The 24,618-nt window shown below is 48.1% G+C and overlaps 1 protein-coding gene across 4 annotated transcripts in view; it reads left to right on the forward strand.

The window, feature by feature from the left end:
* Positions 1-24,618, forward strand: part of ANKRD6 (ankyrin repeat domain 6) — a 222,702-nt gene that overhangs the window by 133,526 nt on the left and 64,558 nt on the right. For 2 of the 4 annotated variants that reach the window (XM_082669178.1, XM_082669180.1), the window contains exons 1-4: positions 12,993-13,087; positions 15,205-15,543; positions 19,923-20,021; positions 21,654-21,752. In XM_082669178.1, coding sequence (XP_082525304.1) covers positions 15,250-15,543; positions 19,923-20,021; positions 21,654-21,752 — 492 coding nt within the window. In that variant the 5' untranslated portion in view covers positions 12,993-13,087; positions 15,205-15,249. Of the gene's footprint in view, positions 1-12,988; positions 13,088-15,204; positions 15,544-19,922; positions 20,022-21,653; positions 21,753-24,618 lie in introns of those variants that run through there. The other 2 variants (XM_082669179.1, XM_082669181.1) reach the window with 1 other exon arrangement.

Below are 24,618 nucleotides of genomic sequence, written 5' to 3' on the forward strand. Positions count from 1 at the left end.
ACAGTGGAAGCCAAGGATCTTTTTTGTTGATGTTCATTTGCTTTGGTTTTGATTCTGTGGGAGTGTGTCTAATATTAGGACTTACTGGAGTGGGGTGGGTCTGCACTTGTTCGCCAGCCTGTTGGTTTGTAGTCCTTTCCTGAAAGCTGCCAATCCCCAGTCCCCAAGAGGAGGACGGCGTGAGAAACAGACGCTTACAGGGCCGTTGATCAGATGAAGTGTCCACTTGAGAGAACGTGTTGTCTGTCGCATGCTTCTTCCAGAAGACTCCATACATTTGTTTAAAAAGATATAAAAGGGACTTCCCTGGCAGTCCAGTGGTTAAGAATCCATGCTTCCACTGCAGGGGGCACGAGTTTGATCCCTGGTTGGGGAACTAAGATCCCACATGCCGCGCGGCACAGCCAAAAATTAAAAAAAAAAAAAAAAGATATAACCAATTTAAATATTTTGAACAGGTAAGATTAACATTCACATGGTTCTAAAACAGAAGGCACAAAAAGTTGATAAGTCTTTCACACTCTCTCCCAGCGGCTCAGTGTCTCCTTTTCTGAAGGCAACCTCTGTTACCTGTTTCTTGCGTTTTTTTCCTGAGATAGTTTATGCGTATATGTGCAAATAGATGTATCTCTATGTATTGCCCCACAGATTGCTTCTGTAAAAACTGTAGGACACTATACACACCCTTCTTCCCTTTGCTTTTCTTCAGTGAACCGTAATTGGCTTCACCCATCCCCTATCGATGGGCATTTAGATTCTGTTTATCTTCTGCTCTTAGAAATTATGTGGCAGCCACTGACCTTGTCCTGAGGTCTTACTGCACAGCGTGGTTCTGTCTGTGGGACAGGTTTCTGCGAGTGGCACTGATGGGGCAGGGCATAATTATAGGGCAGGCCCTTGTAATTTTCAGAGCTGGAGCAGAACGGCTCTGCGTGGAGCTTGCACTGGTGTACACTCTCCCGGCAGAGAGAGGGGGGCCTGGGAACACTGCCCTTTAAGCGCGCTGTGACCAGTGCTGTACCAGCCCCTCCCTCCTCCCTCTTTTCCTGGCCCTTCTTCCGAATTTATCCTGCCTTTCTCCATTCCTCGCCAGGAGTTCTCGGCAGTGGCTCTATTTGGCCTTTGTTCCTGTCCCCTTCGTCATGGGTTCATAGAGTTTTCTCTTTTTCACCAGCTCTGGCCTGTGTCTAGTGCCAGCTTCCTGGGAGTCAGGGGGAAAAGCAAGGGGTGGCTGATGGGAGGTCAGTGGTGGGAGTCTCCACACATCTCCTCCCCTTCCTCACCCTCCCAAGGCGGCCTGGGACTTCGCATCTCACACGCAGTAGCCAGTGTGTTCTCACCTCCTGAGTGAGGGCTGGGCCTGCGCAGGGCTGATGCAGCCCCGGTCCTGCTCTTGGGTCCACACGCTCCATGGGGGCCCTGAGGGTGCGGAGTTACACGTCAGGTCACACAGAAAATCCTCTTTTTGTTCTCCAACAGCTGGAAGCATCACCCTGTGGGAAGAAAATCTCCACCGGGCAAACTCGGCCTTTGTAGTTTATTGTCAGAAATCAGGGAAACTTGACATATGGTGGTAATTCTGAGCAACTCGTATAAACGAACACGTGTTCAGATTTTATTTAATCAATTAGTGAGGGAACCAGTAAGATGTTGCAACTGCTTCAAAAGAGAATGCAGAAAAGTACAAATATGCAGGTCTCGGGAAAGCGGAAATAAATTTGCTTATTAGGTATAAAACTGGCCAGTATACACTGAATCTGCTAGACACACTTTGTTGGCATCACCCTCAGGGTTCTAAGACTTACAGACTTGTGAAATAGCTCAAAGACAAGGAAGATAACCCGGAGATGACCTGGAATTGCACTGCGCCTGAAATGGGGCACTTAGTCATCTCTCTCGCTTTCACCCACTTTATATTTTTATTTTTAAATTCTTTTCATTTTTAAAAATTATAGTAAAATATACATAACGCAAAACTTACTACTTTAACTGTGTTTAAGTGTTCAATGGAATTAAGTCCATTCACATTTTTGTGCAACCACCAGCCCCATCTATCTCCAGAATTCATCTTCCTGACGGAAACTCAGTACCCCTTAAACACTTCCACCCCACACCCTCCTTGCCCTGGCAACCACAGCTCCACTTCCTGTCTCTATGACTTTGTCACCCGTTTAAAAATCTCCCAATTTTTCCTTCCCAAGAGCAGAGGCAGAGAATCACTTCACCATCTCTGTGACCCTGGCCTCCTTGAACCTTGGTTTCCTGTCTGTAAAATCAGCCTAACCCCTACCTCGGGGATTTGCTGTCAGGGTCAAATGAGGTGATCCATGCAGAGTGCTTGTACAGTGTAGTAAGGATGTGGAACGAGCTCAGAGGAGGGTAGTTATTATCATAATCACTGTTTTCTCACTTGCATCCGTGGTCCTCAGAGGCACAGAAGTTCCCCTCGGTAGGTCGGCAGTTTTCAGTATTGACCACATGTATGATCACCTGGAGAGCCTTAAAAAGATACTGATGCCCAGGTTCTGATTTAACTGATGTGGGGTGTGGCCGGGCTTGTTTCACAGCCCCCATGACTCTAACGAGCAGCCGGCTGGGAACCAGCTCACTGCTCCGGGCCTTCCTCCCGGGAGCCCGGAGCCCCGTGTGTGGGACGGGGCAATGCTCTCTGCAGAGCGCTGCCAAGTCGGTGGTTAGATGCCTGGAATTCATGGCGCTTTTTGTGGAACACCACGGAGTACTGATATTATCGATGCCGTAACGCAAGCTAGAAACAAGTTCACCTGCAGGAGATCCACGTCTTGAGCGTGGGAAGGCAAATGCATGCTGTGAATTGTCGTGTGGCCCACCTGTGAGACGTGCGTGGCATGTTGCTGGGTTAATACTAGGAAAGGCTCAGTGAGGGTTCACTTAGGATGATGAGGGTGTTAGGTAAGCTAGTGTTTCCCGCAAAGGTAGGGGGCGCCCCCCGGAGATGCTCCTTTGGGGGAGGGAGAGGGCAGTGTAAGAATTGGTGTCATGGGTCAGACTTAAGTCCCTGCCTGGGCCTGAGGGGGAGACGTGCTGTGACTGAGGAGAGCAAGCCTCGAAACGTCGGGGATGGACCCTTAACACTGACTCAAGCACCTCAGGAGAGGCAGCCGTCGCCGCTGTTGGAACGGGAGTCCGGGGTCAGCCCTGAGTCTCTCGGCTGCTTGCTCGTGGCCTCTGGGGAAGTCTTGGGAGGGGTGCCTTGCTCTGCGGGGCCTCTTCTGTTGCCCTCTTGCTGTGTCTGCAGTGGTGTTCAGCGGGGGTGAAGGCAGGCCCTCTTTCCCCAGCTCCGGGCAGGCCTGCTGGGTGCGGTGGCCCAGAGGCCCAGTCCGTACCGGGGTGTTCACACAGCAAGTCAGCTGCATGTCCCATCCCTGGGTCTGTCTGTGCAGTGTATGCTCCGTTGCCTTAGCAGTCTGCGCTGAAAACGGAAGCCTCAAGCTGCACAGCTGACTTTTATAGCCCAGATTAATGTGCTGGTAACACCCCCTAAGTACCTGTGTCTTTCCCGAACGAAACGCATTGGAGGATCACTGGTTTCCAGGCCAGTAATCGTCCTGTTGTAAAACTTCCACGAAGTGTCATCACCTAATCCACGCTCTAGGGTTGCCATAAAATAAGGAAGCTAGAGAGGAAAGAAGCTTTAAAAGCTGCTGAGTTGCCCACTTGGGCCTCTGCTCAGATGCCAGTGCAGATGGTCTGTTGGTGGATTCTCTATTAGTTTTCTTCTTTCTCTTTTCTTACTCTTAAGCTGTAATGACTTCGGTTTCAGAAAATAAATGAAGCCAGGAACTTGTTTGGAGACTGAAAATTCTTTCTCAGCAGGCCTGTTGGTTTGTTTCCAGTGAGAGCTGGCTGTTGCATGTTTAAGTTGTTATAAACCAAGGATATAAACCAAGATGGGTGAGTAGGTGGTGACTATGCCTGGTCTTCTTTCAGCCTGTGTTTCCATCAAATAGAGCAACGTGTAAAGAATTCTACACCATGAGCAAGTGAAAACGCAAGGCTGATTCTACATCAATCAGTGTAATCCCCATATCAATAGCTGTCTTAGTCTGTTTAGGCTGCTGTAACATAATACCACAGACTAGGTGGGTAAACAGCAAACATTTATTTCTCACAGTTCTAGAAGCTGGGAAGTCCAAGATAAAGGTGCTGGCAGATTTGGTTCCTGTCTGTGGGACAGGTTTCTGTGAGTGGCACTGATGGGGCAGGGCATAATTACAGGGCAGGCCCTTGTAATTTTCAGAGCTGCAGAAGGCCCTCTTAGGGCCCTCTTCCTGGCTTACAGACAGCCACATTATTGCTGTGGAATATTAGTCAGCCTTAAAAAGGAATAGAATTCTGATACATGCTGTGACATGGATGAACCTTGAAAACATTATGCTAAGTGAAATAAGAGAGGCACAAAAGGACAAATATTGTATGATTCCACTTGTATAAGGCGCCTAGAACAGGCAAATTAATAGAGATGAAAAGTAGCGTGGGGGGAATGCCCTGGCAATCCAGTGGTTAGGACTATGTGCTTTCACTGCCGAGGGCCCAGGTTTGATCCCTGGTCGGGGAACTAAGATCCCACATGCTATGTGGTGAGGCCAAAGTAATAAAAAAGAAAGAAAAGAAAAGTAGGATAGAAGTTAGCAGGGGCTGGGGGAGAGGGGAATTATTGTTTAATGGCTACAGAGTTTCTGTTTGGGATAATTAAAAGTTCTGGAATTGAATAATGGTGATGATTGCACAACATTGGAAATATACTTGATGCCACTGAATTATAAAGTAAAAAATGGTTAAAATGGTAAATTTTATGTTATGTATATTTAACCATAACAAAAAAAAATTTTTTAGTTCACCCAAGAAGCAGAAAACTTAAATAGTCTAATTACCATAGAAAAGATTAGAAATGTGATTAAAGATGCAACCTTTAAAAAAGCGCTAGAGCCAGATGGTTTCACAGCCCTGTTCTGTATTTTAACAAAAAACCAATTCCAATGTTGTTTAAACTATTGTAAAGCATAGAGCAAAATGGAAAGCTGGATTTGTGTTATGAAACCAGTGCAACCTTAATACCAAAACCAGGTAAATATAAATGAGAGTGAGAGAAATAATACAAGAACTATAGAGCAATCCCAATTATGAATTAGAAACAAAAATTCTTAATAACCTTACTTAATAAAATACAGCACATATCAGAATAGTACAATGTGACCAGGTAGAGTTTGATCCAGGAATGCAAGGATGGTTCCGTAATTCATTACACCAACAGATTAAAAGGGAAAAAACCCCACATGATTATATTAACAATTGCTGAAAAGGCAATGATTCCAATAAAAATCAGGAAATAAGAGAGGACAGCTCTTACCTCTCAACCATAGTTCATCAGGCATTGGACCACTGTGCTTTGCTCTGTCAATGTTTCAACGTATTGAAAATGTAGTCTAAGTAGCTACCTGTAAGGAGCATGGAGGCCATTAACTGATACCTTCTAACTTAGGAATAGATGTACTATAGGAACCAATGGGATTCTTTTTTTAAAAATTAATTTATTTATTCAGCTGTGCCAGGTCTTAGTTGCGGCACGCGGGATCTGTTAGTTGTGGCACGCGAGATCTTTTAGTTGTGGCATGTGGGGTCTTTAGTTGTGGCATGTGGGATCTAGTTCCCTGACCAGGCACCAGACCAAGGCCCCCTGCATTGGGAGCACGGAGTCTTAGCCACTGGACTGCCAGGGAAGTCCCTAACCAATGGGATTCTTTACAGCCAATTAAGTTGCTTGAAATATTTTGGTCCTTCTGGTTGGTGGACCTTTCTAGAAGCAAGCCCGACCCTAACAGTTTCTGTATCACCTGAAAAGGAATTTTCTTATTAATGAAGCCATTATGTTTGAATAATTGATTCCTAACCATACACATTTAAAATCATCTCTCCCAATTATTTATGATTATTAGGCCCTCCCCAAAGTAAGACTTAGAGAAACATTATGAAGCTTTTTGGCACTGACCGTTTTAAAAGGAAGGACTGTTATTTTAGAGGACAATCCCAGTAGCCCTGCCCGAGTATGATTGGACTGTTGACCCCCGCCAGCGCAGGAATTCTACATCTGCCCCCATTACATTTTGTCTTGTTAAAATTAGCCTGTCCTTCCAATCTGAGATTGTATTGGATCCTGATTTTTGTCATCCAGGGACTTTATTCCCTCGCTGTTTCTTGTCACCTACGGTCTGATTGAGATGTGATGTGTCACTCATTCAAGTAGGCAGGTAGACAAATCACATTTCCAAAAAGGAAAGAAAGTTCTGAAGTCTCTTTACACTATACATTTTTTTAAAATGTAAAGTTTTATTTTCTCACTTTCCTTTTATCCGTGGCACTTTTTCTTTGTCCATTTTCTCCCCTGAATATCTTGATAACTGTGTTTTCATTGAATCATAAGCCTGAGAAGGACTTTGAAGTTTTGGACCCAAATCGACACCATTCCAGGCAGTCGAAGCTCTGGGAATACTGTTTATGATCAGGGGACCCTGGGGACACCTAAGAAAGTTTGTGGGGAGCCTTGTAATACAATTTAAAACCGGAACAAGGGGCCAAGTGGCCAGGATTCCAGCTGTTATTTGTTCTGCCACAAATAAAACTTGAGCTCTTGAAAATCACTGACCCTCTGCTAGCCTTACTTATCCTCTCCAAATTAAATTCTCAGACCCTTTTCAATCCGAGTGTTATATTGTTTCTAAAATATGTGCCACTCCTACTTTACTGCTGTTACAGCTTTCTTGCTTCCTCTCTCTCTTTCCTATTTCCTTAATGCTGCAGGTAATACAGACTTTACTCGCCTCAAAAGACTGCATGATCCTGACCTATTGTATTTCTCATGATCTGAAGAAAGGAAGTGTTGTCATTTTGAAATTATTACATTAATTTAGGTTATACCTAAATTCTTCTTGTTGAACTGTTTCCCTTCATGTGGGTCACGTCTCTGCAACTGCCCTCCTTGTAACAACACCCAGTTAAGATGGCTCAATTGTTTTATTGCGTTGAGCTAAGGAGTCTCAATTCCTTTAGCCTCCTTTTGCCCCGTGTGTCTGTGTGAGCTTGAGCAAAAGCATATCATTTTGTTCCAGGAATGGCTAAGCACCCTTTCTTCTCACTTCTCAGGTCCACTCTGTTAGACCAGGCAGCTTCCTTGAGGAGTCAGGGCTCAGCACCCATGGGGCAGGTGTTCATGGGGCGAGTGTTGTCAGTGTGAAAGGCCTGCCCTTTAGTAAGGAGGATCTGAGATACCTAAGCAGGAGAAAGCAGCTGTGACCCAGTTTCCAGGTCCCGACTGGAGTAATGAGTGACCAGGGTCACAGGCCAGGACTCTCGGGTACCATGGAGTCTGTAGGAAGAGAGAGTCTTTCCAGGCTTGTTTTGGTGGCTTGTGGTTCTCAAATTACCCCTGGTTCGCCTCCCTGGGGCTCCGCCCCTCCCGAGGGAGGTGTCTCCAGTGTAAATACCTTGGTCCACCTGGAGTGTCTGGTGAGAGGGATTAAGTGCCACATCTGAACACAGGGAGGAACAAAACACCTCCACTTTCTTTCAAGGTGTATTTTAAGCTGGTTACCTTTGGCTGGGCTCCCTTGTTGGTGGGAGATCTTTATCTGAACAGGAATTCTTCTCTAGGAATATTCCCTGACCGAGCCCCACCCCCTCCAGCTGGGAGTTAGGTTCTTCCAAACGAGTAGCAGGGACTTTTCATTCTGAGCGCCCTTTATGATCACCTGAGAGTGTAATTTACGGGTCACCTGCTGGAACGGGAGTCACTCTTTTGTTACCATGCAGCAGTTCTGCTGGAAATCGGGACCCGCAGGGCTCAACATGCCAGAACAAAGCAGCACCCAGACCAGAGCCCAGAGCTGTTGACAGTGAGGCCACTTTTTTGTAGTTGTTGCCTGGCTACGTCTCAAGGCCCTTTGCCATTCAGTTCCCTGGAAGTGAGTGTGCTCCAAGCCTCTGCCCCTCCCTGGTTGGATCAGGGAAACGTGCTCTCTGCAGGGTCCTGCACCCTCTCTCCCCTCGCTGTTCTCAGAAGGCCCATCCTGACCCCAGGGCAGCTTGGAGGGACCAGCACATTTAAAGCATGCAACGAGGGGTTCATAACCTCCGGCTGCACGTTAGAATCACCTGGAACTTAAAAAACACCCACTCCAAGACCCCACCCTAGGCTGATGGAATCTGGGGTTGAAAGTTGAGATCTTAAAAATATTTTCAGGTGACTCTAATGTGGAACGGCATCGAAAACCGGTGCTTTATGTTAGTGGCTCTCAAAATGTGGTTCTATACTAGCAGCATCTGCTTCTCCTGGGAACTTGTTAGAAATGCAAATTCTCAGCCTCCACCCCAGACCTACAAAATCAGAAACCCTGGAAGGGGGCCCAGATAGCTGTCTTTAACAAGCCTCTGCTGCCCAATAAAGTTTGAGGACCACTATTAATGCACAAGCAAGCTAGTTTCATGTGACCTGTGAATGTAACTGCAAAAGCACCAATAGAAAAGATGCAGTGGAAGAGATGGGGTAAAGACGATAATCCTTGTATGGGGTGGTGGACTCACAGATGATTTGCTTTCATTTTCCGAATTTTTAGTAGTGTCATTGTATCGTTTATATACTCTCTTACGATACAGAAAGTTCTGCGTTGAGGAGATGCAGTCTTTTAGTGTGTTGTACTGACAGCTGGGGACGAAAGCGTCATGAGGAATGTACCGAGAGGAATGACTCCTGCTGGAACGGTCCCCCCTGGGCAGGTTTCACCTGAGGGCCTATGGCTGCTCTGGGGAGGATTATTCCGGCCCCTCCTCAGCCCAGGTCACTCATTGGAATCACCTGGGGAGGATGTATAACCCCTGCTGCCTGCGCCCCACAGAGCACTGAGTCAGCAACTCTGGAGGAAGGCCTCAGGCATCAGCACGGGAGGACAGACACACAGACCAACCTCCCCAGGCGATTCAGATGTACAGTGAGAATGGACAGCCTCTCTCCTCATCTGGAGATTCTGAGGAAACGAGGTAATTTGCAAGCACCCTCAGGGGCGATCAGCTGGGAGCCCAGGGAGCATCCTGAGAGTGGAGCCCTCTGCCAGGGGAGTGTCTCCTCCCACAGGAAGCAGCTAGCAGGGAGTGTGGTGGGCCAGAGCATGCGGGCTGGGGTCAGCTGGCTTAGGGGTGAATCCAGACTCGAGTTACCTGCTGCGTGACATTGAACAAGTGACTGTCTCTCTAGGCTGCAGTTTTCTCATCTGTAAAATGGGCTTAATAATGCTGCCTACCTCCTAGGGTCGTTGGGAAGATTGAATGAGCTAATACATGTAAAACTCTTAAGATGTGCCTACCATGCCGTAAGCGTCCCATAAATGTTAGCTGCTGCTGGCCCTTGCTCTCATCCTTGTTGCTATTGGTCTTGCTGGGCTCACCAGGGCCTGGGTTGAGTTGGGTTAAACTGGTCTTTGAATTAGGCAGGGCCTAGGACAAACCAGTGCTTCAGAAACTTCTTCCTCTTATCATTCATGGTCCACAGTCTTTTCTCCTGTTCCCATGTCTTCCACTGGCCATTCCTAGGGGCGTGGAGGTTGAGACCGGTTGTACCCTTAAGTTCAGGTCATTCAAAGACCCCTCTAAAGATCAGTTTTTATTTTCCCCCTCACACTTAGGGTGGTTTCAGCCTTCTGCGTTTGTCAGGCATGACCTTGGGGTATCCCTGTGTGCTGGGTGGGAGCAGCTACTCCCCTGAATGGCTCTACTTTTGTTGCTTTTCACTACAGAATGTTCTGGAAAACCAACCACATTTCTGGGTGGGTGGTGTGTGTGTGTGGGGGGGGGGTTGTGTTAGGAGAGCCCAGGGAACAGGAGTGGACAGCTTCAGGGTCAATGGGAAACCAGTTACTACTGCCTTTGCTACTCGCTATAGTTTTACCAGATGCCAGAAAAGGAGTCAGACATGCAAGGGGGACACTGACCCTCCTCAGAGGAGTCCCTGTGTCACTGTTGCAGCTGCTCAGATGCTCGTGAAGCCCCCAGGATGCCTACACCTCCTCTGAGGGGTTGAGACGTCCCCGAACCTGGCGGCTGCAGCCCTCCGGGCCCGCCTTGTCTCTGGTCAAGTGTGGAACTGTGGAATTTGCTCCAGTGACCCTGGGAGGCCCGGCCTGCCCTGTGGTTGAGGAGCGCCGGGATTGGTTTGAGGTGTAGTCCCGCACTCGGGGAGATCACGGCCTAGTGGGAAGGGCCCTCAGAACAGGACTGGTGGTTCCCTGAGGGGAGCCGAAGTGCTGTGGGTGTGGAGAAGGCAGCCGTGAACATTTCTTCTCGCAGAACTGGAGAAGGGTTTTCTCAGTAAAGAAGCCCCTTCCAGAGAGACGTGGAGACGTGGGACCTTGTATTTCAAAACCCTCCGGCAAGGGCCCACCTGGCTATCCAGGTGACCCAAGGTCCAAGTCTTCTCCCAGGTCTGTGCCCTCGAAAACATCTCACTTGTCTCCGAGGCAACGGTGCAGGGGTGTCAGGGAGGAGAGGCAGCGGTTGGGGTGTCTTCAGGGGCGAGGCTGGGGACAGTTGGAGGGAAGGAAACCCGTGATGGATGGTGGGCGTTCCCTCACTTATCCTGTTTGAAGCCTGCGGGGTGAGTAGTGGAGACCGTTCCTGTTTCACAGATGAGGAAAGGGGCTTAGGAGAGTGTCCTGCACAAAATCTCACAGGTGTTACTAGTCAGAGCCGGGATTTGAACGAGGCTTGTCGGGCTCCAGTGCCTCTGGCCTCTCTTTTCTCCACAGAGGGGACTCTGCTGACCTTGGAGGGGGAAGCTGCCTCCAGTCCAGGGCCGCCTCATTAGTAATCTGTAGTTTCTGAAGTGCCCTCCAGACGTGGCCTGGTTGGAACCACATCGGTGTTTCTTCTGATTCTTTGGTGTTCACTTGGGCAGACCCTTTCGCCTCCTTGGGCCTCAGCTTCCACACTGTAATATCTGGTTGCTGACAGGGATGTTCCTTGGGGCTCCCCTGACCTGTGGCACCAGCTACTCCTCGGCCTGTGGCCTCCTTCCCAGCCTCTCTCGGGGCAGCTTCTGCCCGCACGGTCTGCACTTTCCAGATGCTCAGAAGCTCTTGTGTCCCGCCATCCTGTCAGCCCTCCTCACAGCACACACGTCTTTCTCCTCACAAATGCAGTGGGCTTCCCCTTGTTTCAGGATGCTCTAGAAGCCTTGTGAAGGTCACTGATCCGATGACCTGGACGAGGACGCAGGACAGGTGGAGCCCGGGGCCAGGCCCAGCGAGGGGGGAACCAGGCTCTCTGGCTCCATCTCATCAGCTGTGGACATTTCGTCGGAGGAGTCAAGGTTAAGCGGCCCGCGCTGAGCACAGTTGCCAGCCAAGGCAGGTCACGCTTTCATCTCATCTCAGACGTTGCCTTTTTATGAAGGCTTTTTATAGCCCACTTTCTTAGGACAAACTTTTTTCTTAATTAAGAATTCTAATTTTAAAGTGAGCTCTGACCTCTTTCTTTCCAGAATCATTCTGATGCTTTGATTGCATTTCGCGGGTTGAAGTTAAGATCCTTTATTGTCTGCCATCTTGTTTTCCTGCAAGGCTAGTTACCCACGGCAAACTGGCACTTGATCGAGATCATAAATGGGTTTATCCTGCTAGAATATCAGTAAAGGCCTTTGGGAAGTTTTACCAAGATGCGAGAGAGGACTCAGGCCGTGTGAGACCCTCATTCCCCTGGGAGTGTTTCAGCACAGGTGGGGCCGTGCATGGTTAAATGCTGTTTGGAGCTGGGGTGGGAACGTTTCTTCACCGTGAACTTGAGGGAGAAAGCAAAGGCAACATAATGGCTCCTTCAAGAGTTGGAGAATTAGGCGTTTGGCAAGGTCAGTTCTCTAGATGGAAACTGATTTATACTGAAGAGGATTATTCTGAGTGCGACCCTCAGTGTCACAGCTCAGGAGCCCGCTTGCAGGGAACGGTCATCTCTGACTCACCAGCAGGGCTGAGAAGCCCGCTCAGGTGCACAGGAGACGTGCACTCACGTGTGTTCTGCCAGCCACTGGGAACAACCTGGAACCCATCAGTGGGAGAATGAGTGAATGATGTGACAATATTTTTAAAAAACTCAAAAATATAATGTTGGACCCCCCCCAAATTGCCAAATGACATTGTACAGTTTAATACCATTTATGTAAGGTTTGAAGACAAGCAAAACGATGTTCATCTATTATGCGTGGCTACAAACGTGTAGTAAAGTGTAATAAAAGGGACAGGGATGACGGATCCCAAATTGAGCGGTTACCTCGGGGTTGAGGGGAAATGAGATCTGGGAGGGGTTCACGAGGAATGGCTACAGTTTCTCTAATTTTTTCTTAAAGTGATTGGTGGCTGTGTACATTTTAAAATGTTCATATTTTTGAATGGCTGAAATACCTTGTAATTTAAAAATTTGTTTCTAAAGAGGGGAGGATGTGTTCTAACGGTTTGTCCATCAGTTTCAGTTTTGAGGAATTACTAACTAGACTTCTCTGGGGCTGATTAGCTTGACTCTTTGCTGCTCTCCCATCTCTTACCCCATCAGATTCACTGTGGCCACTTCACCATCCCTGACTATCAAACCAGTGGGGAAATAAGAGAAAACTTGAAAGCCCTCACTTTCCTACTTGCTGGTTGGATGAGCGGGGAGTGGAAATTATGCACTAAGGGAAGTCTCCACATTTTGAGCGTATTTTGTTCCTTGATCACAGTGCCCATAGCCAAGGTTAACCAAGACAAACTTGAATTCTGGATGAATCCATAAGAATCTCCTGCCAAACTGAACCGGGGGGGGGGGTGTGGGGGTGGCAGGGAGCGCTACTGTGCAAACCTTGCTCTGGGCTCCCCGCCCCCAGGGGAAGAGCGCGTGACGTCTTGTTCTGAAATCAGTGTTTGCTCTGCATTGACAGCATGGCCGGACCCCCTTGCATCTTGCTGCCAATAAGGGCCATCTTTCTGTGGTCCAGATCTTGCTGAAGGCTGGCTGCGACCTCGATGTCCAGGACGATGTGAGTAGAAGCCATCATTCTATCAGGGCGTGGTTGTCAAGGGGGCTTGTCTGCCTCAGATCCCACAACATGTAACTAGCTATGAGGGGAGGGAGGGGGCGGTAGGAGATGCTCTCCAGCACTTTGTAGCTTCATCTTGGTGGGAAGAACTTCCTCTTGAAGGTCTGCTGTGGGCCCCGTTCTCAGTAGCAAGGTCGAGTTTGGGAGTGTGAGCTGGTCTTTCCATCATGATTCCTATCTAGTGGTAGTATTTCCTGTCTAGTATTATTCAAGTGCAGAGCCTCGAAGGGCATCTTGTCTGTGTCCTGTCTCAGTATGAAGGAGCACACCACACACACACACACACACGCACACACACACACACACACACACACGAGTATAGGCAAGGCTTGCTGGAAATGTGTCATTGACCAAACTTATAACTGGAGAAAAGGTGAAGCTTAAAAACGTAATTTTTTAATTTTCTCGCCTTGATTTCTCTTATTCTGTATACGTTCAGTTAAAAAGGGCCTATTTAAAGAAACAACAGCACACTGATCTCATGGAATCTGAGAAAAAGGAGGCCTCCAGAAAGAGTTCACTCTGGTGCTCTGCCATGATTGAAACTCAGTCTCTGAGTTTCTTTAGTCAAATTATCTAGAAAGAGATTCCAGTGGCTCTTTTGGAGTCAAGAATCCATTCCTGAGTAACTCAGCAGTGGCTGGCATGGGGTCACCGAGTGCATAGGGTGGCCCTGTTGGGTCTTTGAAGAGGGTGAACTCTCTAAGAAGGGGATGTAGAAAAGATTATGTAAATTGCCGTCCAGTGAGCTATTAGGAAAATATCCTAATGATAATCTGATTGGAAGCTATTTTCAGAAACTCTCAATTCTGTTTCTAACTCTAATTTGTATAGTAGGACTCAAAGGAGAAAGAACTTTTGTGAGGAACACAGAATCTTGGAGAGTTAGTATTTATAAACCCCTTCCAGATTCACCTGTGATCTCTGTGGTTACAGAACGTTATCAGATTTCAGACACTCAGGTGGGCTAGGGTGTGGGTTACCATAGCGCTTCGAGGTTTCTTTGAGTCTCTGTGTAATGTCCTAAAACTTGGCAAACACACCAGTTGAGAAGGACAGCATTCACAAAGAAATAACCAAGTATGTCATATACACGGGCATAAGGCTGTCAGTGTCATTCATAAATTTCTGGTTATATCTGGAACCTATTGAGTCATCAAGGATATTATTTTCAAAAGATGCTGATCTAGCTTTAAGCTGTTGATTTCTACCCTGGGTCACAACACTTTGTTCTTTCCTTGCACTGTAGCCATCATAACATACCTGATTATATCTTATCCTTACACGACAGGAGCAAAAATACAGGGAGAGAGAAGAGATTCTGACCACAGGAAACGCAGGGCATTCAGTGCTTGGTGCAAATATGTCAGGCTGCATCTGGTTTTCTCTGTATAATTGAAGCCCTTGCTTGCCACGGTGGCAAGGCTGCAGTACCAGGCATGCTAACCCATCCTGACCCAACACTCATGTCTCAGGTCCTGAGCTGCGAGTATCACTGTGTTCTCCTGAAGCAAAAGCCATGCTGACTTTCTAGAACTACTGCTGTTTATATCAGGCAAGATAGGAAGTAAAAACTCAGGAGCCAAGGCAGCCAAAGGGGGACATGGCCGCAGAAGGAAAGCCAGCTCTACTTTCAGAGAGGAACTCTTTCACTTATTGAAATCTTTTTTTTTTTTTTTTTTTTGCATCTTTCCCTTGGTCTAGACGATGCGTACATTGCTTCTCCCAGGTAGCTTAAAACAAAACGAACAACAAAACAGTGTAGAAACAGCTGGGAATGGAGAACGTAGAATTGATCTTTACTAGTTCTGAAGTAATGCATTTGCCAGAATATGGTTCATGTGTGTCTTCTGTACGTTTACTGTGCTTGTTGATCAGCCTTGAAACTCATGTAGGAAGTCAAGGAAGAAAACTCTTTATGAGTGCTCTTTAAAGAAGCTGGTGGGAGATTAAGTATTGGAAAAAAATCATTTCAGAAGTTACCTATCTTGGGTGATGGGTAGCGATAGAGAAGGTTAATGTTATGAAGAATTTACTCCTAACTTCATGTTCTACAGATACTGTGCTTTATGTCATGGTAAAGACTGAGAATTAGTTGAAGAATGACCTCCAGTGCCCTGGAGTGGGATTATTATGAATTTGAACCTGTGGAAACCAGTTCTTTAGAATATGCAACTCCAGGGGCAAGTTCCCTCTTGCCTCCTGCCAACCCTGTCAACTCTCATTGGAGCTCTAAGGCCATCTCTGATTGGTCAATGAGCAGTCACACGGCCCCCACCTCAGAAATAGTCCAGGACCCCGTGGCCACAGTAAAAGGCATGAAGGAAGAGAAAAATAAGAAAAACCAGAGAAGCAAGGCTAGGAAGAACCCTGGAAGATCAGAGAGAGAAAAAGAGGTCAGCAATTATTTTGTGCACCTACCCTGTCTTGAGCTTCCTTGCAACATGTCTGCCTGTGGCACCTGGGAGGGATTCCTCCTGAAGAGGGGCATGGTCCACCCTTGCATGACTGGGGTTTCTCCCATGAGCTTGGCTTTGGAATCTGCCCACACTTGTGCTCACTCTTTTTCACCACGTAGGAGAGAACACTAAAAGTGTTTAAGAACAAAGTTCTAGACCTCAGTGGTTGCAAATCGTTTGAAATCCCAAAGTAAGGAACACTGACGTCTTAGAAAAATGGAGAGCTGGCGGTTCATGCACTTTGCAGACAGTTGCAGTCCCTTTGGAACACGATTTGCCTGTTCCAAACCGAAGTGCCCAACTGCAAGATTGCCGGGTCTTCAAGGTTCCAGCTTCAGCGCTTTCCTTCTGCTTCTTTCTTTGTAGTCAGTCATTCAACAAATACTTCTCAGGTGCCTATACTTGCCAAGGCACTGGGCTCAGTCACTTAGCTTGATGATGCCATAAACACTTAGCTTGATGATGCCATAAAGAGGCAGCCCATCCCACAGAAGCACCTGATCCTTTTTAAGGCCTGTCTTAAGGTCAATTGACTTCACAGGTTGTGAACAGCTCAGGGTGAGCGCAAAAAGCCTTACCAATTTGAGTTCTGCCCCAACCATGCTACCCCAGATTAGCTGGTTATCCCCTGAACTGCACTGGGCCTTAGTTTTTTTTAATTAATAAAATGAGAGAATTAGGTGCCACGGTGCTTGGGGCATAGTAGAGGATTAATAAATATTTGCTGAAAAAATAATGAGTAAACTTTGTTGAGAGTGCCACACTTTTCCTAGCTTTTTCTTTTTTTTCCTCCAAAGTTTCAGAATTTCATGGTTGATATTTAGATCATATAGAAATAAAGATTATGTCAAAGTTGCTGCTTGGGTCTGTTATAAGTACATAGTGAGGATACATCTTGTTCTTTTCTGTGTCATATTTCAAAGAGGAAATATTTCAAAGGTAAGTTTTAGTTTTATAGGAGGAAGAGTTGATTCACAGGTAATTGACCCTGTTTCAATCAAGAGTCTCAGGTGTTTGCTTATGTTGTGTTCTGGGGGGGGAGTAGCTCTGAGACAGCCCGAGGTGGTCCTTGGCTTATGTATTTCGTGTCTCTCAGCCTGTGATGCTCACCTTGGCAACTTCAGGGTGGCTGGTTTTCATGTACTAGAGAAAGTGTCTCACCCAGTCCTCCAAACCCACCCCACCTGGTGTGAGCAAAGCTAACGGTCCTGCTCAAGGACCACTCAGGGTGGGGAAAGGCTGGCTTTGGCCTTCACAGCCGTGTATATCCGACACCTGAGGCAAGGACCCTGGCTTTGAGCGGGTCTGTGACTGAGGGGTGTGAAGATGGAGGGGAGGCTGTGGTCTGGAGACAGGCAGGGCCAGGAAAGGGGACACGCAGGAGACACCTGTGCCAGGTGCCTGAGGACCCTTTGTTCCCACCATAGCCTCACCCATGTCGTCAGGTCTCCTTGCGCGTTTTGCTCGTCCCTCTGGAAATTGACGTTTAAGGGCTGAACTAGAAGTGAGATTTAGCTTCTTGCGTTGAGCTAGAGTTTCACAAAGGAATGTTACCCCCAGGGAAGCAAGTACACGAGATTCATGCTAAAAGCAAGTAATAAATACTGGTGACATTCTGGCTCCAAAGCTGCCTCAACTCATGATTTAGTGGCAGCCCGTGAAACACAATAAAGCATTTGACTTGAAGCCAGGCTGACATCAGACTGCACCTTGACTTAGCAGCAGGAGTGGCCCACACTGCCCACACTTTATGCAGAACATGCACAGAATGGTTACATTTGGTTACGTAAAAGGGTTGTTCTGACTGGGCCAAGGAGTGCTAGTTACAATGCCGGCAGCTTGTGGGGAGTGTAAAAGGCCTCTAATGATTAGAAATCTGACTGAGGCGGTGTTTACCCTGAAGGAGGGGCTGCAGCCTCACTTTTGTTGCTGAGAACAGGGCACCACATTTCTTATCAGGTCAGTAACAAATTGCACTTGGGGTCCATTTTGGGAAAACCCATCACCATGCTGGTAGAGAAACAGGCAGTCTGGGAGATTCTTATAGAAGTTTTAAAAAGTTAAGACTGGGCAATTTTTCATGATTACTAAGTACACCTCATCTGGAAACACTTCCTAAGTTGTTTGAAGACGAGGTGTGATGGCTTCGCACACCTTGTGCAAACACTGACCCAGTGGCCATGTTCTGCTTTTGACTGCATGGCACACAGAAAGGGTCCTCTTTGAGTAAGGGGTCTTGGAAAGGTGGGTGAGAAGAAAACCAAGGCTAAAGCTCATTTGTAATGGGAATAATAGCTTAGGATACCAAGGGGAGGGTTTGGTGACAGAATGCAGTGGACAGTGGATGGAATCATGGTAATGGGAGGGTGGAGGTCTGGATCCATCACTGCAGAATGAACAGTGAGAAAAGCTTCTGAGACATGGACAGTCCCTTTCCTGGTATATTGGTACAGCTTAGACTTTTAATAAATAGCAGTTTTTCCTGATGCTAGAAATTATATGTGTAAAATGTTGGAAAGTATTAAAAAGTATAAGGAAGAAAATAAAAATCATTTCCCCTCATGTTTCTTTTTTTGTTTTTTGTTTTTGTTTTGGCTGTGTTGGGTCTTTGTTGTTGTGTGCTGGCTTTCTCTAGTTGCGGTGTGCGGGCTTCTCATTGCGGTGGCTTCTCTTGCGGAGCACGGGCTCTAGGTGCGTGGGCTTCAGTAGTTGTGGCACGTGGGCTCAGCAGTTGTGGCTCACGGGCTCTAGAGCAAGGCTCAGTAGTTGTGGCGCACGGGCTTAGTTGCTCCGCGGCATGTGGGATGTTCCCGGACCTAGGGCTCGAACCCATGTCCCCTGCATTGGCAGGTGGATTCTTAACACTGTGCCGCTAGGGAAGTCCCTCCCCTCATGGATTTTTAAAGGGAGATTTTTTAAAATTTTAAGAATGTGAATTTGGTTTTTAAATAGGATTAAGTACTTTTTTACTGTCATAAACTATACATAACATAAAATTGACCATCTTAACCATTTTTAAGTGTACAGTTCAGTGGCATTAAGTACATTCCCATTGTTACAAAACCATCACCACCATCCATCCCCAGAACTTTTTTTTGGATTAAGTGCTTTTAAAGTGCATTGTCATTTGTTACAGGTTCCAGGGATGTAAGTAGATTCAGCATTCGATTAAGGCAGTTTATAGGTAGCAGTGCATCCTTCTTTAAAAATCCTCCATGTTTTCTGTCTTCTAATTGTCTTTCCTCTCTCGGGCTAAGGACCAGGAGTGCCCCAGGGCATATCCTTTGCCCCTCCAGTGTTCCACCAGAAAACTGTTTATGTAAAACTCTTGCCAACCACATCATAGACCCCAAGAAGGGCAGGGAGGGACCTTGCCTCCTTTCACAGGTGAAGAACCTGAAGTCCAGCAAGGTGACAGGTGTCTCCCAAGGCCATGCGTGACGCACATCTCCTGACCCTCTTGCCCTGCACCCCTTCCGTCCCACCAGGAGTTTTCCACACCGTTCACGCATCTCCCCATTCAAGCCTGCGCCCCAGGCTGGACTTGATATCCTGAGTGCCTGTCAGAGATAAGATGTGCCCTCAGAGACTTCAGAACTCTCTCTTGCTACAGACTTGATGGTCTTACTTCTGGGATTTTAGTCCTTCTCTCAACTGCAATTAGGGGAAGAGTCAAGTTCCCTTTGGTGCCCTGACAGAAAAAGCAGGTCAGCAATCCCAGGAATCTGATCACAGAGAAGGGGGTCAAATGCAGCATAAATCAGCGAGGATGCTGTCCTGAAACATCAGAAGAGGCTTCTGAGAGACGTGCAGTGACAGCCTGAGCCCCTGGCCTCCTCAGATGTCCTAGCGTAACCCCTGCATTGCTCTAGGCCAGGGCCAATCAACACGTACACCCGCTCTCCGGTCGTGAGTGCCGCTAGCTGACAGAGCAGGCCAGTGAGTCCTCTGACCCTGGGGAACGGGAGGCCTCCGCAGGGAGTAGAGATTCCAGGCATTGCTGGTTCCATTGCACAGCACACAGCCCAGCCCGCTGACCCAGTCTTCACAGATGTGACAGTCACACTGCCGTCCCCTGGCGTGGCCCTCATCCAGAGGTCGGCTCTGCGGCCCAGGGCTGTTCTGCAGTTGGCTTAGGGTTACCACTGAGTTTGTGAACAAAATGACTCTCCAGGCATGCACTGTCTACTAACCAGCCCACCAAGCCCGGCTGGCACGCGGTGATGGGGATGTCCCTGTGTCGGGTGGAGGGAGGGAGCGAGTGGTGAGGGGCCGGGGAGGGCTGACTGCTGTCCCTGTCTCCCCGCCACCCGCAGGGGGATCAGACCGCCTTGCACCGGGCCACGGTGGTGGGGAACACCGAGGTCATCGCGGCGCTCATCCAGGAGGGCTGTGCTCTGGACCGACAGGACAAGGTGAGGAGGGAAGTGGGATGGGTCAGCCTGAGGACCCTCTTTGGGACCTGCCGAGCTCGTGAGATGCTGTCATTCCTGAGTCAGCTCTCATGCCTTAACATGAGGAAATCGTCCCAGGGTTCCTCTGAAAGAGTATCTGATATTGAATTTTTAAAAAACTCATCCCTCTGTTCTGTGGCAGCAGTGGGCAACCACATAAATATAAATGGTGAAGGAAAAAAGTCTAGAATTAGTGACCTTTGGAGGCCTGGGTGGGGGAAGGGATGTGCCCCAGCCTGTTTCCTTTTTTTTTTTTTTTAAGATAACGGAGTGAGTTAATTTATTTAAACTACACTGGAAGAGAAAATAAGCAAAATCAAGTCTTTAAAAAATCCCAATGACATAGTGTTTTTAAATTGTCCCAGTGTTTTTAAATTGTCAAACCATCTTAAAACATAGGACTTTGCAATTAAGTGCAATCTGGCCTCTGTCCACTTTTTTTAAACAACCTTTTATTACAGTGTAACATACATATACAGAAAGGTGCACAACTAATACGTGTGCAGCTCAGTGAGTTTGCACTGCCTGAGCTCATCTGTGTGAGCCCCCACATCAAGAAGGAGGTCATTACCAGCACCCAGAAGTGTTCCCACCCGGGACCCCCTTCACTCTTCCTTCTGCTTCCTGCTTCCGGGCCACATATCCGCCACCACCATTCCCATCACCTGGCCTTTGGTACAGCCCTCGAGACCCTAGACTTCCCCTGTGGGTGTCAGCAATGTCAGGCCCGTGGCTTACTGTGTTGAATGAATGTCTAAGCCAGAGCCTGGGCGCAGTTGGACACTGTCCCTGCACTGCCGCCAGCTGACGGCCCTGTGCCTGGCCTGGAACAGCCAGGAGGGCGTTTCCATCTCTCCTATCTGTGCCCCCGTCCCTTCACCCCTAATCCCAGGTCCCACCCCATGCAGTTCATTGCACTTAATATGTCTTTTTTTAATAGTAAGTTAAGCAAATACAAGCTATGTTTAATGGGTTGATTTCTATTGAAAAACCACCCGTTGAGGACACTCGTTTACCTTATTTACAGATAGATCACTGTTCTCAGTGCCTGCTCATTTGTTTGGGGCCCTGAGGCTTTTGGATTAAACTGGGAGAGATTAGATTTGGGGGAAGAAAAAGGAGCAGTGGAATCTACCTGTCTGCCCTTGGGGCCCTGGAACTTGTGAAGCTGGACTCTTCATTTGCCTGACCTTTGCAGGGTTCTCTCTGGGGCCAGAGCAGAGCAGAGGAGGCCCTCAGGGGCCATAGAGGTGGGGAGAAAGGGGCATTGTATCTCCTGATGCTACTTTCTGTTACATATGAGCTGTGCATGGGCCCTGGAGCCTTTCTCACCCTGGGTTCCCGGAGAGACTCAAGCCCTAATGCCTGAAGTCATCCACTGTAATACATCCTAAATCTAGAACGCACCTGGAACCGTTTCTGGAAGAGTGGAGAAACTGACCACTCAAATCACTGCCTGGGTTCTGTGGTTCAGGTGAGAAGCCCCGGCGGAGAAAGGCCCCTGCTTGTGCCCTGAAGTACCGTGTGCTCTGTTGACGGCAGTGAGACGGATCGGGCCCAGCTCATGTGCTTTCTCCTGTGTGTGCTCCCCAGGACGGGAACACGGCCCTGCATGAAGCGTCCTGGCACGGTTTCAGCCAGTCTGCCAAGCTGCTCGTTAAAGCGGGAGCCAACGTGCTTGCCAAGAACAAGGTGAGGCCCGGCAGGTGCTAGATCCCCTCGGCCACAGGTGAGGACGCCCGCCTGCCTTCCCGGCGGGAGCCTCCTCTCCCTGAGCAGGGCGAGGGCTCAGGGCCGCGGAACCTGGTGGGAATTGAAAGCTTGCAGCTCCTCGGTGGGAGCGATGCACGGGGTCCACGTGGTGGGGAGGAGGACCTACCTGGGGCCCCGGCCTCCCGTGAGCGCTGCGGCTTCCCTGCTGTCCCGTCGGTCTATGAGTGTGCGGTCCTGTGGGGACAGGAAAGGACAGCAGCCTCTCCTCTCTCTCGTTGTCCTCTGTCACCCCTCTCTCCTCCGTCCCTCTCCTTCCGTGCTCGTTATTAGTGTGTCCCTGGACTAGTTTAGAAGCTTCACAGCAGACTGGCCCATCTGCCTGGGGCCTCCCCAGAGTGGCCTCGGCCTCTGTTGCTGTTGTCTCTCTGGGAGAGCTTGGCCTGTACCTCCTGCACAGCAGTGTGGGCTCACCATCCCCTCCCGCTGCCCCCTCCCTCGGGGTACCCTGTTCCTTGCTGCCCACTGACCTCCAGCCCAGTCCCCACAGGCCCATCGGGCGGTTTTTTAGCGGGCTCTCTTGGACTGCACACAGCTCTGTGCTGTGTTGACTGGTGAGATGTTTCTCATGGTTCCCTCAGGGGCCGAAAGCTTGAGGAAAGCAGCAAGCCATGCATCGTAACACCTCCAGTAATGCCTGGCTCACTGCCTGGCACGCTGGTGGCTCTCCATTTCTTCCAGGTGGTACATGGTCTGGAACATTATACCAACTCGAAGTAGGTGGTTTCCAGTTAATGGATAGGGAGGCCTAAGCTGGGAGCTAGTAGTCTTTTGTAAGATAACGTGATTCGTTTGTGACACAATTAGGGCCGTAAACCAGCCCTGGTGGGTCTCCACCACGCTCCCTCCTGTCCCCTGCAGGGCCCCAAAAGTATTGTGTGGGAAGCCATGTGTCCTCTCTCTAGATAAAGCAGCAGGGGCTGTTGGAAGCACAGGTGAGGTGCCGTCCCAGAAGAGGGACTTCCATTCTGCACCAGCCACAGCCTCTGCGGAAGCCTCTAGAAGGTCCTTCTCTTTTTTTTTTCCCCCAGCTTTATTGAGGTATAATCGACAAATAAAATCGTAAGATATTCAAAGTGTACAACGTGATGATTTGATAATTCCCAGGGGTTAATGAACACATTGATCACCTCACATATTTACCTTTTGTGTGTGTGTGAGAACATTTAAGTTCTCCAATTAACAAGCTTCAATTATAGAAGACAGTGTTATCAGCTGTGGTCACCACGTTACGCATTAGATCCTCAGGCCTTGTTCATCTTACAGCTGAAAGTTTATGCCTTTTTCCCAACCTCTGTGTATTTCTCCACACCCCAGCTTCTGGCAGCCACTTTTCTACTCTGTTTCTACCAGTCCATCTTTTTTTTTTAGATTCCACGTAGACGTGAAATCATACGGTATTTGTCTTTCCCTAACTTATTTCACTTGGTGTATTGCCCTAGGTTCACCCATGTTGTCGCAAATGACAGGATTTCTTTCTTTTTTAAAGGCTGAATAATATTCCGTTGTATAAGAAAGGTCCTTACTCGGCAAAGTATAGCAGCCCTTGTCAGGGAGATCAGTACTCATTACTCAGGGTGGGGAAAATGCCTGCTATGTATAGCTACCTAGGTCACAGTTGTTTTTAATTTCAGGTTTTGACATTGCAGCCTTTTGCATCTGACGTCTTTCACTTTGTACAGTGGTTTTGAGAGTCTTATATTGTTTCGTGTGTGATTAGTTCATTCCTTTTTATTGCTGAGTAACGTTCCATTGTATGGATGTACCACAATCTGTATTCTAACCCATGTCTTTTCATTTTCTTCATCCAAATGCTTTTCAGCATAATTGATTTTTTTTATTGGCAAAGTAAATTTTGGTATATTTCTACAGCCATCAGATTTCTTTTATTTCAGTCATTTATTCAACACATTTAATGACTCCCACGAAGCCAGCAGCTTTGAGACAACCTTCTCTATGTGCACTGAGAATCATACCAAGCTGAGCCCTGAGCCTTGCCACAGGGAGCGGAGTGTTTAAAACATTGGCAGACCCTTCATTTTGGAGGACTAAGCTAGCAGTGGTTCTCTACCCGGCTGCGCTTTAAAATCTCCAGGGAAACTTTAAAAACACGGGGAGAGGGGAGAAAACCAAACCCACCTGATGACCAGGCCTGGGGTGACCAGCTGTACCGTTTTTTGCCCTGAGCTGGGGGTGGAGTTTCCCAGCATGCCGGCCTTTCAGTGCCTACACCCAATTGGCCTGGCCCAACCCCCTGGGGCGGGGCCATCAGAGTTGCGTCTGCGCACTGGTCTATTTAAAGGCCCCCCACCAGGTGACTCCAGACTGCAGCCGCGGGTTGATGACTGACGGACGAGCTCCCGCAACTCTCGGGCTTAGAACTCACCACGTTCCTGGAGGTAACAGCAAGGAAGGAAGACTGCCCAGGCTGGTTAGAGCTAAGGTGGTGAGAGGGGAGTGAGTGACCCAGCAGCACACAGTTTCCCTTTATTTTTAAAAACTCATTTGTCTTTTTAAAGGGAAGGAATATAAACCATCCTTGAGTATGGGCAGACAGTGCTGTGTGATCCAGACAGGAGTAAAGCAGGCCAGGGAAAAGCCCTAAACAGGCAGGCTGATAGCTCTGAGCCCGCAGCTGCAGGCCTGACGCAGCTTTTAAGCTCAGCAGAACAAACATTGAGCTTATGTATTTAATCTCCTGAGTCCTTGCAGGCAGACACCAAATCACGTTGCCTGTTTCTCTTGTTGCTTTTCTAGGGGTTAGCAGCAGCCTTGCAGGCCTTATTCC

This window comes from Grampus griseus (genome assembly GCF_964374135.1).
Source record: "Grampus griseus genome assembly, chromosome: 13".
Classification (NCBI taxonomy): domain Eukaryota; kingdom Metazoa; phylum Chordata; class Mammalia; order Artiodactyla; family Delphinidae; genus Grampus; species Grampus griseus.